Source organism: Cupressus sempervirens, chromosome 10 (assembly GCF_028749045.1).
Source record: "Cupressus sempervirens isolate cs-2001-9-10 chromosome 10, ASM2874904v1, whole genome shotgun sequence".
Classification (NCBI taxonomy): Eukaryota; Viridiplantae; Streptophyta; class Pinopsida; order Cupressales; family Cupressaceae; genus Cupressus; species Cupressus sempervirens.
Window position 1 is genome coordinate 919,224,053 of NC_143127.1, and position 15,190 is coordinate 919,239,242.

General features: G+C 33.7%; 1 protein-coding gene across 1 annotated transcript in view; it reads left to right on the forward strand.

Annotated features, from left to right (window-relative positions):
• Positions 1-4,442: 4,442 nt before the first annotated feature.
• Positions 4,443-15,190, forward strand: part of LOC149537006 (UBP1-associated protein 2C-like) — a 34,083-nt gene continuing 23,335 nt past the window's right edge. Inside the window, exon 1 of the mRNA XM_089806822.1 lies at positions 4,443-4,889. Coding sequence (XP_089662948.1) covers positions 4,747-4,889 — 143 coding nt within the window. The 5' untranslated portion in view covers positions 4,443-4,746. The remainder of the gene's footprint in view (positions 4,890-15,190) is intronic.

The window sequence follows — 15,190 nt, forward strand, 5'->3', positions numbered from 1 at the left end:
TTTGCAATCCCTTAAGGTTGTATGTCTTGTATGTTTTGTTGTTGGATCAAAGAGCCAAAAAAATGGTTGATATACTTGACAAGGCTGCTGGTTATTTGAGAAGGATATTTCATAAGTACGAGTTTCAATTTGAATATTGATATCTATTTGCAAGGTAGATAGATAGATCTAATGTCTAGATATATGAGTATATTTTGGGTGTCCATGTGTATGTTCTGACTTATTGAATGCCCAATGGATAAGGGACTGATCATTTTAAGAGATTACATGTTCTCTGTTGTTGCATGCATGGGTTATTCTGAGATCCAAATCTTTAATCAAATATCAATTCACCATTTTATGTAACGAAGAACTAAAAGTTGTTGGTCAATACTTATTTGTGATAGTTCTCCTATTGATTATAACTAGCTATTGCAGTCAAGGAATTTGTTGCAAACCTAAGAAGAATTTGTGACCAATATTTACTATAAGGGATAAGGTTTGAAAGAAGAAATATCAGTGAGCAAGTTTTTCAAAGAAGAAGATCAAATAACCTATCACATTTATATCCCTAAGGTGTACCCACATTGGCCCTATAGAGCCTAAAGTAAAGAGAATCCTAGTGATTCTGTTGAAGTTGGCCCAAAGCTGAGGTTTAACCCTGTTGAGTATAGGATTTAGTTGATTCTTAGGCTGGTCTCTACCTCTTGCATCCTAGTATTAGGTTTAATTCTACCTAGTATGTTCCTTACCATAAATAACTCCACTAGGACATTCAAGCGCTGCTCTAGGTTATCCATTTATCTGGTTGTGCATTAATGGCCATCATTTCTATCTTCTCAAGGCCCCTTTTTGTTGAAATATATGATTTCACTACATCTGGCTATGTACCAGGAGTGCACCTAGGGCACTGCCCCCAAACCCTCGTAGAAATAATATGGGGAGAAAATTGCACCGAATAAACCTTTGAGTCTAATTAGGCTCCACATCACAACAATCTCCCACTTGGAGACTAATCAAGCTCCACAACATTAACACATTTTCCCTTTCCATCTGCTCGTGCATTGATAACCCTAGTGCTCTATGCTAGGAATTATATTTGTTTTAAGTCATCTTGACTCCAATTTAGTAAGCATCATTTCATTTGTAAAAGGAATCCCTTGGAGAAACAATAGAGTCTTTCTTGGTCTAATCTATGATGTTGAAGCACAACTTTCATTGTTCCCTACAAAATCATGCTTTGATGGATTTGGCAATATCGTGGAACTATTTGTGAGCATTATAATAACATTGGATATAGCTAGACAAACATTTGTGTCAACCAATGAAAAAACACAACATCATCATAGTCTATCTTCGAAAAAAATCTAGTTTCCACCCTAATGTAGTATAATACTACTGAAGTTATGTAAAAATTCATTGAAGTTACATTTGCACTTGGCTCTGATACCATGTTGATTTTCTCGGACCACTGCAAATGTACTAAACACTATTATAATTTTTGGTATGTGTGTTCCAAATGATAGCAACCTCTTATTTATAATGAGAAAAGGATAAGAAGAGATACAACCCTTCATTGGACATGTCTATTTGTTAATTTGATAATTAATATAATTAATATTTTAATCATTATATATATATATATATATATATATGTATGCATGCATGTATGTATGTATATGTTATATTAATTTCTCTCATACAATAAAAAACTTATATATAAAAATTATATATAGGTTTATCTGACATAAGGTACCAAACATCAACAAGAAAAAGAGGAAGACAAAGAGGAATAAGTATAAGGTAAGGCAGAACAAAATGAACAAGGTATATTTGCAATAGGGTATTAACACAACAAACTTTAACGAGAACCCATAATTAAGTAAAGATTTATCTTGTAAACAAGATAAAGCTTGAGGCAACTTGATTGCCACTATAATAGTAGGTTTGACTTTCATTTTTCGTATTTAGATTTTGAATTTTATTTTTTTCTAATATTATTTCACGTCTCCAACTAAATTTCCCTTTTAACTCCAACATCACATATAGTTCAATCAATTTTGATTGAGAAGCTTCTAAAAAGGGATAGTTTAACAAAATTATTGTCTTGTGTTAAAAAATTATATTTTTTTGCCATAGAGCAAGGGCATACATTAGGAATTTTTTTTAATATGAGATCCAATTAAGCATTTCTTTTAAATCCTACTTTTGAAAATGTTATGGAATTTCGAGTGAGCATAAAGAATATGCAACTTCTTTGATCATTAATTTATTTTTCCCTAAGAACATTGTTATAGTTTTTCATTTTCTTTTCAGTGTATATCTCTTAGAAAAGTTTCTACATTAATTTATTTTATTATTATTTCTTGTTGTCATATTTAACTTACAATCTATTATTTAATTAAGTTAAATCTATTTTCAAATATTTTTAAAATTAAAATTACATAAACAAATAATTAAATTTTAACTGTTTACTAATATTTTTAGTCAAAAGCCATTTTAAAATATAAATTCTGATTTTCATAAGATATATATATATATATATATATATATGTTATTTAGTATATACAATAGTTATTAGTGTCTATATGACTAAAATCTATAGAAGATCTAATTGATATCAAATTTTAATGCTTCCATCAATTTTATACATTTACAATTTTTAGTCCCGCCTATTTATAGGCGAGACTATTGTTTTCACCTCAAATATGAGGATTTGTTTGCGTCAGAAATCTTGGTGTCCTCAAAAATATTTTACACAAATCCTATGTCTGCTCGTGTTTGTGGGAAAATGAAGATTATTTTTTTCCTGAAAATGTTAAAAACTAAAATTCTTATTGGCCAACACAATTTCTCCCAGGTGAAAAAAAAAATTTCCATTCGTAAAATTGAAGAAAAAAAATGAACGAACTGTCGTGCATATAAATTTAAAATATGAATGACGCACGAGAATAAATGATTTAATCAACTGCTACATTCATCAATTTCTATCTGCGGCGTTGGGGATCGTGTTGATGCAAATATTAAACCAAAACTATAAAAATTATAAAGTTTGTAATGTGCAATTATCGTCACTTTCGGTACACAAATAATCATAAACACATTTGTTAAGATATGTAAAATATATATTTTATTTAATTTATTTAATAATTTTATATTATATTTTAATTTTCAATTAAATAATATTTTAGAATTAATTCAGAAATAAATTTTTAATTTACATAAAAATTATTGAATTTAAATAAAATAATAATAATTAAATAAAATATTAAATAATTATATTTGTTTCAATTAAAAAATTAAATATATTTGTTTTATAATTTTTTATTTTAAATAATTGTCAAAAAAATTATTTTAATTATTTTCAAAAAGTAATATTTTTAAATAATTTGAATAATTATTTTATGTTAAAATCGTCAAATTTGAAGAAAGATAATAAAAATTATCAAAATAATTTAAATATTTTATTAAAATTGATTTCAATTTTCAAATACAAGAACACTTTCTTTGCTTAGAATTTTAGTTTGAATTCTTTTCTTTCAATTAAATTATAAATTTGATGATAATATAGATAGTCATTATTACATTAATAATTATATTTTTATATTACACTTTTAAAAATTTAATATAATCTTCAACATATATTATAATTTAATAATTTTGATAATCTTCAGAAAACATTTTTTCAACATATAATATATTAATTTTTCAACTATTATTTTATGTAAAAAAAGTATAAATATACATAATTATATATTCACTGTAATTGGAATATCAAAAGATATAGAAACTTAGTTAGCTATTAGTAAAATTAAATAATCTATTTTCAAATATTGGGATCTAATTTAAATGTTGGTGGTTTATTCTAATCTCTCATATCATAATTATTTAGGCTTTTCTTTATTTTTGCACAATATTTTAAACAAATAGAAGGTGGCTTGTGAATGTTTTGAAATGGAAACTTTGGAACTTTTATGATCTTGAACTTTATGACTCTTTCAAGCTAGGACATGTATTATATTTGTGATAATAATAATAATAACTATCGCAAGTTAGCCTTTTAATTATTAAAAAATCTAATAATAAATACAATTCAAATTTTATGTGCACTAAATATTTAATTTGAATTAATCTTAATATTATATTATAATATATAATAGATCTAAACTATAAATCATCTATAATTAAAATTTAATGTTATCTATAAAAAATAACAAAATTATTTATATGTATATTGTCATAGTTTTCCTCTCAAGTTAAATATTAAACATTAACTCTCAAGTTAAATATTAAACATTTCTTGAGTAGATTTTTTTTGTCAAAGTACCTTTGCAAAATTGCGAGTCTCTTACTTTTCCATATGGGACTATAGTTGTTACACAACTCTTGTTCTTTTTGTAAAAAATAGCATACCCCATGAACCTCTTTTGGGTACAAGTGCTGGTATAATAAATAGTATTTGCAAAGGAAGCAGTCCTAGACATTGGCAATCCGATCATCCTAGGAGAGTGAGTTCTGGAACGCACATCCGAGCCTCGAAAGAGCATTTTTCCACTAAAATTGACAGGGCAGATGTTTTGCATTCAATTCAATTGTTGAACTCCCGAAAGGCACATTCATCAAGTCTGCTTGCCTAACATTCAGGGTATCCTGAATTTATTTTTCTTGGATCATTTTCGCATTTGGGCTGGGCTTTACTCTGTACATGCGTTTTGGGTCGCGAGGCGCACTTACGGAGCACGTGGATCCATTGTATTTGGGACAAGAATGGAGGGCAATGGAGATGGGAAGAAAAGGAAATTGGATGATGAAAGCAACGGTGGAGGAGCTATGCATCCATCAGAGGATGCTTTGAGGCAGCTTTTGATGCCCTTGTGCAAAGACCAGCTCATCACTCTCCTGGTCAATGCGTACGTATTGGCTTGACGCCCTGCTGATTTACTAGGGTTTATCTTTTGTTTCTGTCGAATGCATTTATCCGATTCCAATTCATGTGCTGAGATGTTGTCTCTGCTTAACCTGATTAGCAAAAATATATTCTAATGCTAGGCCTCTAGGGAAGAATTGGGAAGCATCTCTTTGTACGGGGGATATAATAGGCTTTGACATGTATCTTGAAAGTTTTGGGTGATTGTATGAGCCGACTCTTAAACAATTTTTTACGCTCAATCTTGCTACGTGTTTGATAGAGTATCGCAGCGAGTGTACTTTGCATTTGTTGTCATAATCTTGTGAGCGTCCGATTGCCATTACATGAAGACTCCGATTTCTTTGAAATATATTAAGGATTTGATGAGATATACAGGCCCTTTAAGCTACATTGAAATACCGATCCAGTTCCTCTTATTATAATTTACAACGCTCATCGACATTGAAAAGTCTGGATTTTCTCGTCTGTCTGATTTGATTTCAACATGGCACTCTTATCAAGGTTATCGAATTCGTTAGTAAATATGGAGAAATTTCATTATGGTTGCAGTCAATAATGAAAATGATATAAATTGATTTCTTTGGAATTTCACACTCTGATTTTACACTAAGTTGTATGTACTTACGAGCCTTTGCTTTTCGTACACAAAACTACCTAACCTATGCTATGACAGGGGAAAAGACCTCGAAAATTAATATTCATTTTATTTATTAACTACTATTATCTAACAGCCTACAATATACTATATTAAGATGTAATCACATAAGTGGCTGTCAAACAGTATTTATGAATTAAGACACACTCAACTATTTGTAACTACAACATTCTTCTTGTGGATTGAGACACTCAAGTATCCACAATAACACTTCTCTTGTGGATTCTGACATACTCAATCATCCACAAGTACACACCTCTAGGATTATGGATTAAAACATTCTCAACTATTCATATACACAAATCGTGAAATCTATATAATGAAATGTAGTCAACTATGTAGTATACTCCATATAAAACTGCCAAGCCTCCCTTGCATTGAGAAAAGACGCAAATATAGAAATGGTGTTTTTCATACAAAGTATCATCTTTTAGAGAAAGTCCAGTTTGAGATGATAGGATTTCTCTTGCTTTTGGTACCTCTAAACTCCACCTCAACCCTTCCCATGGGGGTGGGGTGAAGTGGGGGGGGGGGGGCAGGTAAGCTTTATTGTGTTCAACAAAACCATAGTCTGCTATCTCGCTTTTGATGGCAGTCAATAGTCTGCTGTCTCGCTTTCAATTGCAGTCAAAGCATTAGTTGTGTTCAACGAGCCATCACTTGACATGCTTGGTATTCTTTTTTGATTAAGGTAAAAATCATAAATGTAAATATATTTTACACTAGCAATTAAGCTCAAAATACCACACATAGTATCATATATTGTGTAATAAGTGCAACTGCCATAAAAAAACAGTATTACACTGCTATTTAGTTGAATTTGTATGTCACTAAAACTAAAATCTAATAATGTCAAGCGTCAAAAATCAGCTACCATTGATCAAGCGTCACCCTATCGGTTTGCAAAATTATCATCACCTTATATTAGATGATGTGGGTATTGGTACATTAGAAGAACTAAAAAAAAGGCCTCGAACATCGGCACTAGTTGTAATGTCCCCAAATCATGGGTATCCGAATTCGCTCTAGATTACAATTTTCCTTTCAAAACAAGTAGGGTTTAGAGATACCTTTCACTTTAATTGAGGCATTGCAACCTAGTTAGGGATTATTTATAATCATAATTTGTAGCTAGATTTCTTTAATCAGAAATAAACATATATGAGGAATGTAGGTCAAGTCAATAGATTGCTAGAATTTTAAGTTGACTCAACCATAGAAGTGTCAGGTAAGGATGACTTGATGAGGTGCCCTGGAGACCTCTTACCATAGGCCCAAGAGCAGATGCCATCTCTCTTGGCCTCGTGGCTTGTGCCATATGCATATGAGGTGGTGTACCCATGTGGCATCCTATCACCATTTTCTTCTATCTTGCTACTTGTTTTGCCTTTAATTGATTGAATATTCATTTACGATAGGGATTATGAAGACAATTTCCTTGTATCTCATGCATCCACTATGGTGGGGACATGACACAATTACTAGCATTGGTACTCTCCTTTATGTGCGGCATGGTGGGAAGTGGAAGCATACAAGCCAATATGCTCTGGCTTAATATCCTACTTTCTTGTAGCTACTTTGTGTGAAATGAGATGCAAGATGAATGCACATACACTAAGCCCTTTGCCTTTTTTGAGTGTAATCTATAGGACTTTTTTTCAAAATTGGCAAAATGGAATTAGAATACCAGACTTCTAATTTTGCCTCAAAACTAAGCTATGAGACTTCCCATTAGCAACTAGGAATTGAAAATCAAAACATGGTTACACTTTTTGAGGAGTGTAAAAAAATTAGATTGGACTATTTTTTGGAGTCCGCTTGCAACTCCAAACTTTGAATGCGTTGTACTACAACATTGTTTTCTGATTCGTATGATATATTGGAAGACTGCTTTTCACAGGGTTTCTGAGAAAGGAAACAGACGCATCTGTCAACTGCTTCTTGATTGGGGTGCTTCTCTGAATGCTCAAGATGTAAATAAGATGGCAGCTGTGCACTACGAAGTTGAAGGAGGGCAAGATAAAGTTACAGGTGTGTTACTGGAAAGTCCACTTGTCACTGAATCACTTGCTTTTAAAAGACAACAAACATCGCACAACTTTAGATATGTCTGTCACCAACAAGGATTATCAGTCAACAGCAAAGTTGTTATCAAAGACAAACGAACTAGAAGCTTATATTAGCAAATTAGAGGATAAGCAACAGCTCCGATGCTACTCTATACTTGTTGGTTCCATAGAAATTGTATCTCTCTTGTTGGGTGAGGGAGTAAAGCTCCCAGCTGGTGACTGCGATGACGATGGGAACGGTTTTGCATTTGGCTGCCATGTGTGATGTTGACGATAGTGCAACTGAAATTATTTCTTCTAAAATATATGAAGAAACTGTAGAAAATGTTGGAAAGATGGTGGTCATTCATGACAGAAGAGGGAGGACTGCCCTTCACGAGGCGGCTTTGATATCATATATGCTCAGTGTTGCAATTTAAACTATTGGAAAGATATATTGTGTGGTTCTGAATTTAAAACTAATTCATGTAAATGATGTTAGAGATTAGATTCTGCATTTAAGCCATTGCATTTGAATGATGTTAAAAATGTGATTTTTGATTATGTTTTCAAACCATTGCATGATTCTGAGTTCTAATTCCAATTCCAATGTGAGGATCCAATTGCATAAAAATGTATCTTCCCACTCATCTTCCGAGTGAAACAAACAGTTCAAGTAAAATCCTAAAAATAGGAATGAAGATTTGCAAAACTTTGATTTGGCTAAATCGAGATTTGTTGAAATTTCAATTTCTACAATTCCACGAACCAAACGGACCCTTGGAGCCTATTTGTTTCCTGGAATTGAGCTGGAATTGGAATGCTTGGATACCGGAATTTCTGAATTCTGTGTTTGTTTTTAAAAAATGAAAATGGAATAGGAATTTCTAAATTCTAATTTTAACCCATAACAAGCATAAGAATCTTCCACCTGAAAACCTGGAATTAAAATTAGAACTGGAACTGAAATTGGACTTCGAAAACTAAATCACATTGAGTCCTCCCAAGAAAAGCTTAAAGATCTCATCCAGCGTCCTTTCATTATCTATTTTCTGTAGCTATCGTAAATTTCCTGTAAAACTTGCCTGAAGATGCCTTTCCTTCCCATGCCATGCTGTACACTGCCTTTTTCACTTCTAGCTAGACCTGTACAGCTCTAACAGCCTGCTACCGATTTGTTCTGCAAGTTGTAATCCATCTTCAGGCTCCAAATTTGGAAATTCTAACCTTGTTCGATTGATACTACAATTGTCTTCCTCAGTTGTGCCCATAATTTGTAAATTCATTCCTGAATTTTCCCTGGAATAGTATCTGGCTATGGGGAGTCAATAGCTATGCCACCAATCATTGACTTGCAGGCAAGTCGGCTTCCAAAGCTTCCAGATTTTGCTCCTGGTGGTGGTAAACTGATTGCAACTATTGCATTTCTCCCAAAACAAAACAAGATATTTCAGCCTACGAATTCTCAGCAACTTGGATCAGTTTACTAGAACCAGGCTGGAGGAGCGTCCAGCCAGTTAGACAAAGGGAGTATGCCACCAATCATTGACTTGCAGGCAAGTCGGCTTCCAAAGCTTCCAGATTTTGCTGCTGGTGGGGGCAGACTGATTGCAACTATTGCATTTCTCCTAAAACAAAACACGATATTTCAGCCTACGAATTCTCAGCAACTTGGATCAGTTTACTAGAACCAGGCTGGAGGAGCGTCCAGCCAGTTAGACAAAGGGAGTATCATTCTCTAAGTCCCTTGATCTGCAAAATATAAAAAAGTTATTAGAATTTTTTTGCTTGATATTAACGGTGATCAAGAGATCAATTTATTCAAGAGACCGAACGATATTTCCTTAAGAAACACTCATAAAGAATAGAAACATTCTATTTTAGAAATAGCAAATTAAATATTAGAAACATTATAATATTTACAGGAGATTACAATAGATAACCATTAGATACTAAACATAGATAATATAAACTATCTATTATCGCAATTCCCTCAATGGTTAATCTATTCAGAGCACGAAGCTATCAAAAGGCATAAAAGACAGATTTTGTCTGCTCAATGTGCTCTGTGTTGTTCATTGTGGGCTGCGAACAAGATTTCTTAGAACGGGACCAACTTGAGTAGGTCGAGTTGTAGTACCCAAAACCACCTTATTGTTGTTGCAATATTTGAAAATGGTTAGCATCCACTGTTTCTACGTGCCATAATTGCAACTGTTGAACTTTTGATTTCCCTTGAGCAAAATATTAGTCAAAGATGCCATAGCACATTTTTCAGGGAAAAGTGTGAAAATTTGTGAAGGCACGTACTTTGAGGCAAAAAATAGAAGACTCAAAAAATGAAGAGGTACCCAAAAGAGAGCTCGAAAAACTTAGAAAGAATATTGTCTGATTTTGGATCTGCTAGCCCAAAAATTGAGTCACAAAAATCAAGGCACCCAGAAAAATGGATGACAACCCAGTTTAGCTCTTGCAAAACACAACACTGTAAATTTGATTTTGACCCAGTGCAAAATTTTAGGGTTTTGAACAAAAACGACCTTGGCTGCAAATTTTTTTAAAAAAAGCTTAGAAAAATGGCAGATTTTTAGAGAAAATTGCAGAATTTGGGTACTAATAAACAACAGAGGTTTGTAATAAACCTAGACGCCTCCAAATAGGCAAAAATTGACCCCTTTTTCTTTTAAAAAATTGGAAAAAACCGACCACAAAACAGACACGTGATTGTCAAAGAAATTTGGACGCGAGTGGCAAAAAAATATGGGTGAGTTGCAGAGAAAAAGTGCCCAACAAACCTCCACGTGAACAACAGAGAATAATTGTTGATCTTTAGAGGATTCAGTCATGCTAGTTGCAAATAGAAGGGCACGAGTTTGCAGATCGGAAAAAATCACAAGAATTACAGACAAAATGCCGCAAATTTTTTTGGCAGAAAACCCTAGTCGAACCAGAGGTTTTGGAAGCAAATATGCCTGAAAATAATTTCGAAAACAAAAGGCAGCTAATTTTGATTAAGAAATTATAATTTTTGAATTTTTTTAGAGTATTAGCTCTGATACCATAATATGGTAAAATATGAATGTGTTATTAAATAGAGATCATAAATGATCTATATATGCAAGTATACACAAGATTGTTTTTACAACAAATAAAGAGAGAAATAGAAACATTCTAAAGAGAGAAAGAGAAAGTTTCCATAACGAACAAAAATTTGCATGTCCTCAAAAAGTGTAAAAAGTAGCCTCAGGTTGATCAGAGAGGTCTGCATATTCTGCAATGTTGGTCTATGGTAGCATTGATTGTGGTAGGACGAGTCTCGATACCCAGAACAAGTGCCTCAAGGTGACAATACTCAAAGATTGTTATCATTCTCTGCTTCTAGGTATTGTATTTCTTTTGGTTGAATCATTGAATTGCCTTCCAAGAGAGGTTTGGCGAGAGATGCCATGACACGTGAGTGTTTGAAAAGTCATGAACTTTGGGGCAGATTGACGATAGAAGACCCAAAAAATGGAAGGACACTTAGAAGAGAGCTCGAAAAACCTTCAAAGAATCTGAGATTAGATTCTAAATCGCTGGCTCAAAAATTAAGGCACAAAAAATAATGCACCCAGGAAAAATAGAGCCCGACCTAGTTGAGATCTGCAAAAACCTATGTTCCCTTGAGTTTCCGGGACGGGGACTATAGGGGACACGGGGACGGGTTTTTGAGACAAATTTTTTTGCCAATTTTGGGGACGAACGGGGACGGCAAATGGGGATGGAAAAAGTGACATTTTTGTTTTTTTAAAAATTTTTTTGTGTGTTAAAAAATTGGGGACAGATCCAAGTCCCCAATGAAGTCCCTGGGACGGGGACGTCCCTGTCCCCGAAACATTGGCTTTTTTGGGGGGGATGCGTTCCTGAGGAACATAGGCAAAAACCCACCAACAATTTCCAATTTTATAAAAAGATCAACACGAAAAAAGAGAGTTTCAAAAGAAACCTTTGCTATTTAAAAAAAAACAAAAAGTGATAGATTTCGCTGTAAAAAAATGGTGGAAAGCGAAATTGGTGGACGAAAATTAGAGACAGGGTTTAAACACCCTAGACACCACCCTTTGCAGAAGATGTGCAGAAAAAGTCAGCTTGAAAATGCCCAAAAAAAAGGCCACGAAATTGTAGAAAAAAATTGGATGCCGAATCCCTTGTCGAGTTTAGAGGGAAAAAATTAAAGATAAAATATTTGAACACACTTGGGCAAATATTTCGAAAATTTTAAACTAATAATTTCAAAAAGGAAATTAACAATTTTCAAAGAGATCAATTTATACAAGAGACTAAACGATGTTTCTTTAAGAAACACTTGTAAAGAATAGAAACATTCTATTATAGTAACAGGAAACTAAATAGAAGAAACATTCTAATATTTACAAGAGATTACAATAGATAACCATTAGATACTAATCAAATATAATAGAAACTATCTGTTATCATAATGCAAAAAACCCAATATGAAGAGCTCTCTACCATTGGTGTCAATAAATTTTCAGAATTCCAGCATGCCGAATGCAACTTTCTTTCTTTTGTTTATTCTTCTCTCCTACAGATTGCCGCTCAAAGACTGTGTGCGAACTTGGGCTTCATTGAATGACAACTACTTTATAATTTCTGGTAGCACCATAGTTAAACAAATTTGTCAAACTATATATCTCATTTCTTCATTGTCCATAAATTAGTAGACTTCAGGCCACGAGTCTTTGAATTGTGTTATGGTATTCCAGTTTCGAATCAATGGAATCAAACATAAAAAATGCAACTCTTGACTCATCTTCCAGGTGAACCAAATGGTTACAGTGCTATGCTCCATGGGGTTTCCGGGACGGGAACGTTTTAGGGGATGGGAACGTGTTTCTGGTACGGGTACGGGTTGAAGCCAAAATTTAGGGGATGACGATTAAAAACATAGGGGATTTTTTTATATATAGAGATAGAATTCAAATATGCATATCATAACATTGATAAACCATTCACCATAGACATTTTAGAAGATCAATACATGGAATATTATCAAATGGCAAATACTAAGTACTTCCATTATAACAATATCACATACATATATGGCAAAAATCAAAATGCCTAAAGGCTCCAAGTATCATGCTGAAATCAGAATGAAATAAAGAGAAGTCCAACTAAAATAGTTCGTAAATACTAAACAATCTTTCCCCACTGTTGCTACTGCTCTTTATGTTTTTTCTTCCTCTTAGCAAGTATGTCAAATGTAGAAATGAGTAGAAGAGTTAGTGTTTTAATGGACCAAATATGGGTTGCATATTTTTATTATGTCTTTAAGGCGACTAGGGGTCGCGCAAATAGTAAAACTCAGAAAAAAAATGATTTTTTGGGGGCATTTTGCCTTTACTAGATAATCTAGAAAAAAGGGGACGGCTAGTAGTTTCGGGGACGGATAGGGGATGACAAAACTGTCCCTGGTACTGCTGGTCGTCCCCAAGTTTCCTACCCAAAAAAATTGGCCGTTTCGGGGACGTTTTTGAATTTGCCAAAAAGGGGATGACTTAGGGGACGGCCAAAATCTGTCCCCACATCCCTGTTTTGCCCCCGGTATAGGTACGACCCCAAAACCATAGGGGACGTGTCCCCGTGGATCACAGTTACAGTCATGTTCCAAACATCATATTCCAAATTTAAACTTCTTGAATTGGCAAAACCTAGTATTTGTAAATTCGACATTTTGTAATTCCACAAAATAAATGGGCCCTTAGATGTAGATGAACAACAACCTATTGAATAAAATTATAGACATAAAGAACTACAAAATTTAAAGTATTGAATATAGATGGAAGTTAAAAGAGTTACCATTAGTTACGAGTATCGACTTTAAACTTTATATGGAGAGTATCAATACTAACAAAATCTACAAAGTCAATACTAATTGCATCTCACTTTTGAGGATCAATAAAGAGTACAAAATGCTGCCTTGCCCCTTGGTTGACCTCAATATCTTATGTGGGGCAATTCTTGTTAATACAAAAAGGAACTCAACACCATGATATTTGGGATTGAATGTAGAGGCAAGATGTGTCGAGTTTGTTGTTTTGTTCCATCTCTCTTCAACAATTGTATGTAGTTGTTTGAAAAAAGTTTCTTTAAGATCTCACTCTTTTGCATGTAAAGTGATTCTCATCTTATCCATCGTTGAGTTGATACCGCCATATATCAGAGTGCCTTACTAACCTTCACAAGTTGTTGCAAGGTAGAAGAGGCCCTTTTATCCTATTTAAAAAATAGATTAAAAGATCATTTTTTTTACTAAAATAAAACATATAATTAAAATAAATCTTATTGTTTCACTCATCTTCACAACTCCACTAGAGGACAGGCTGGTTTCCGTACCAAGTTCCAGACTGGTTTCCTTACCGAGTTCTAGACTATGAATCACATATTGACATTGCAGGCTATCATTGAGGAGGCTCGGCATTGCGCTGTGAAAGTCTACTGTTGTTTCGTAGACTTTCATAAGGCTTTTGACTCCGTTCCTCAAGAGGCCCTTTTTCAGAGGCTCAAGGACATTGGTATTTCTAATACTCTTCTGACAACAATTATGAGATAGTGGTTGGCAGATTTAGGACTCCTAAGGGTTTCTTCGATCTGATTCAGAGCACCATTGGGGTGAAGTAGGGGCTGCCCTCACTCCCCCACTTTGTTCGATATCTATATTGATGGGCTCAAGGCTTTCCTTAGTGAGGCTTTTCTCCTCGGTGATGGTTGCTACTTATGCATACGCCAAATTCTGATCTCAAACTTCCAAGATATTATTTCAAACAATCTACCTGAGAGAAAACCACCAGTTAGGAGTATTGGTCATTATATGGATCTTATACCTGCAGCTAGTTTTCCTAACAAAGCAACACATAGATTGAAACCTATAGAGAATGGAGAATTGAATCAACAAGTACAAGAGTTATTGCTTATAGGTTTGATTAGAGAAAATTTGAGTCCTTGTGCAGCCTATAATACTAACACCTATATCTGAAAATTCCTTTTACTGCTGCATAATGTGTTTCTTTAGGATCTGCTTGAAATCTTGCAATAATACCGACTGCATTAGCTATATGTGGTCGTGTGTGTTAAATATTGCAATCCTTATTCATAAGAGAAGAGCACTATATGTATTGAAGGGAGATCTGGAGGTAGTGAATGATGACTCAAAGAGTGTGGAAACAAATATTCAATATCAAAGATCCCAAGGAACTAGTCAATGTTGTTGATGTTGAAGATGAGCAGACAATTGAGAATGTTTCAAATATGCCTTTTGGCATATGGAAGTTTGTGGTGAACATTGGGATTTCTTTGGCCCAAGAATGCACCTATTTGGTCTAATCAATTTTGACACCAATTTTTTGTAGCATAAGGTTGAGAGAGTGTGCAACACAAACTATACAAAAAATATGTAAATAGCACATCTCAAACAATAACTCATTCATTTTACACTTTTTTGGCATTGTTTACTATGACTTTAACAATCTTTTGAAGTTCACTTCCTCACTGAGTATCAAGAAAATATTAGCACGAAATGTT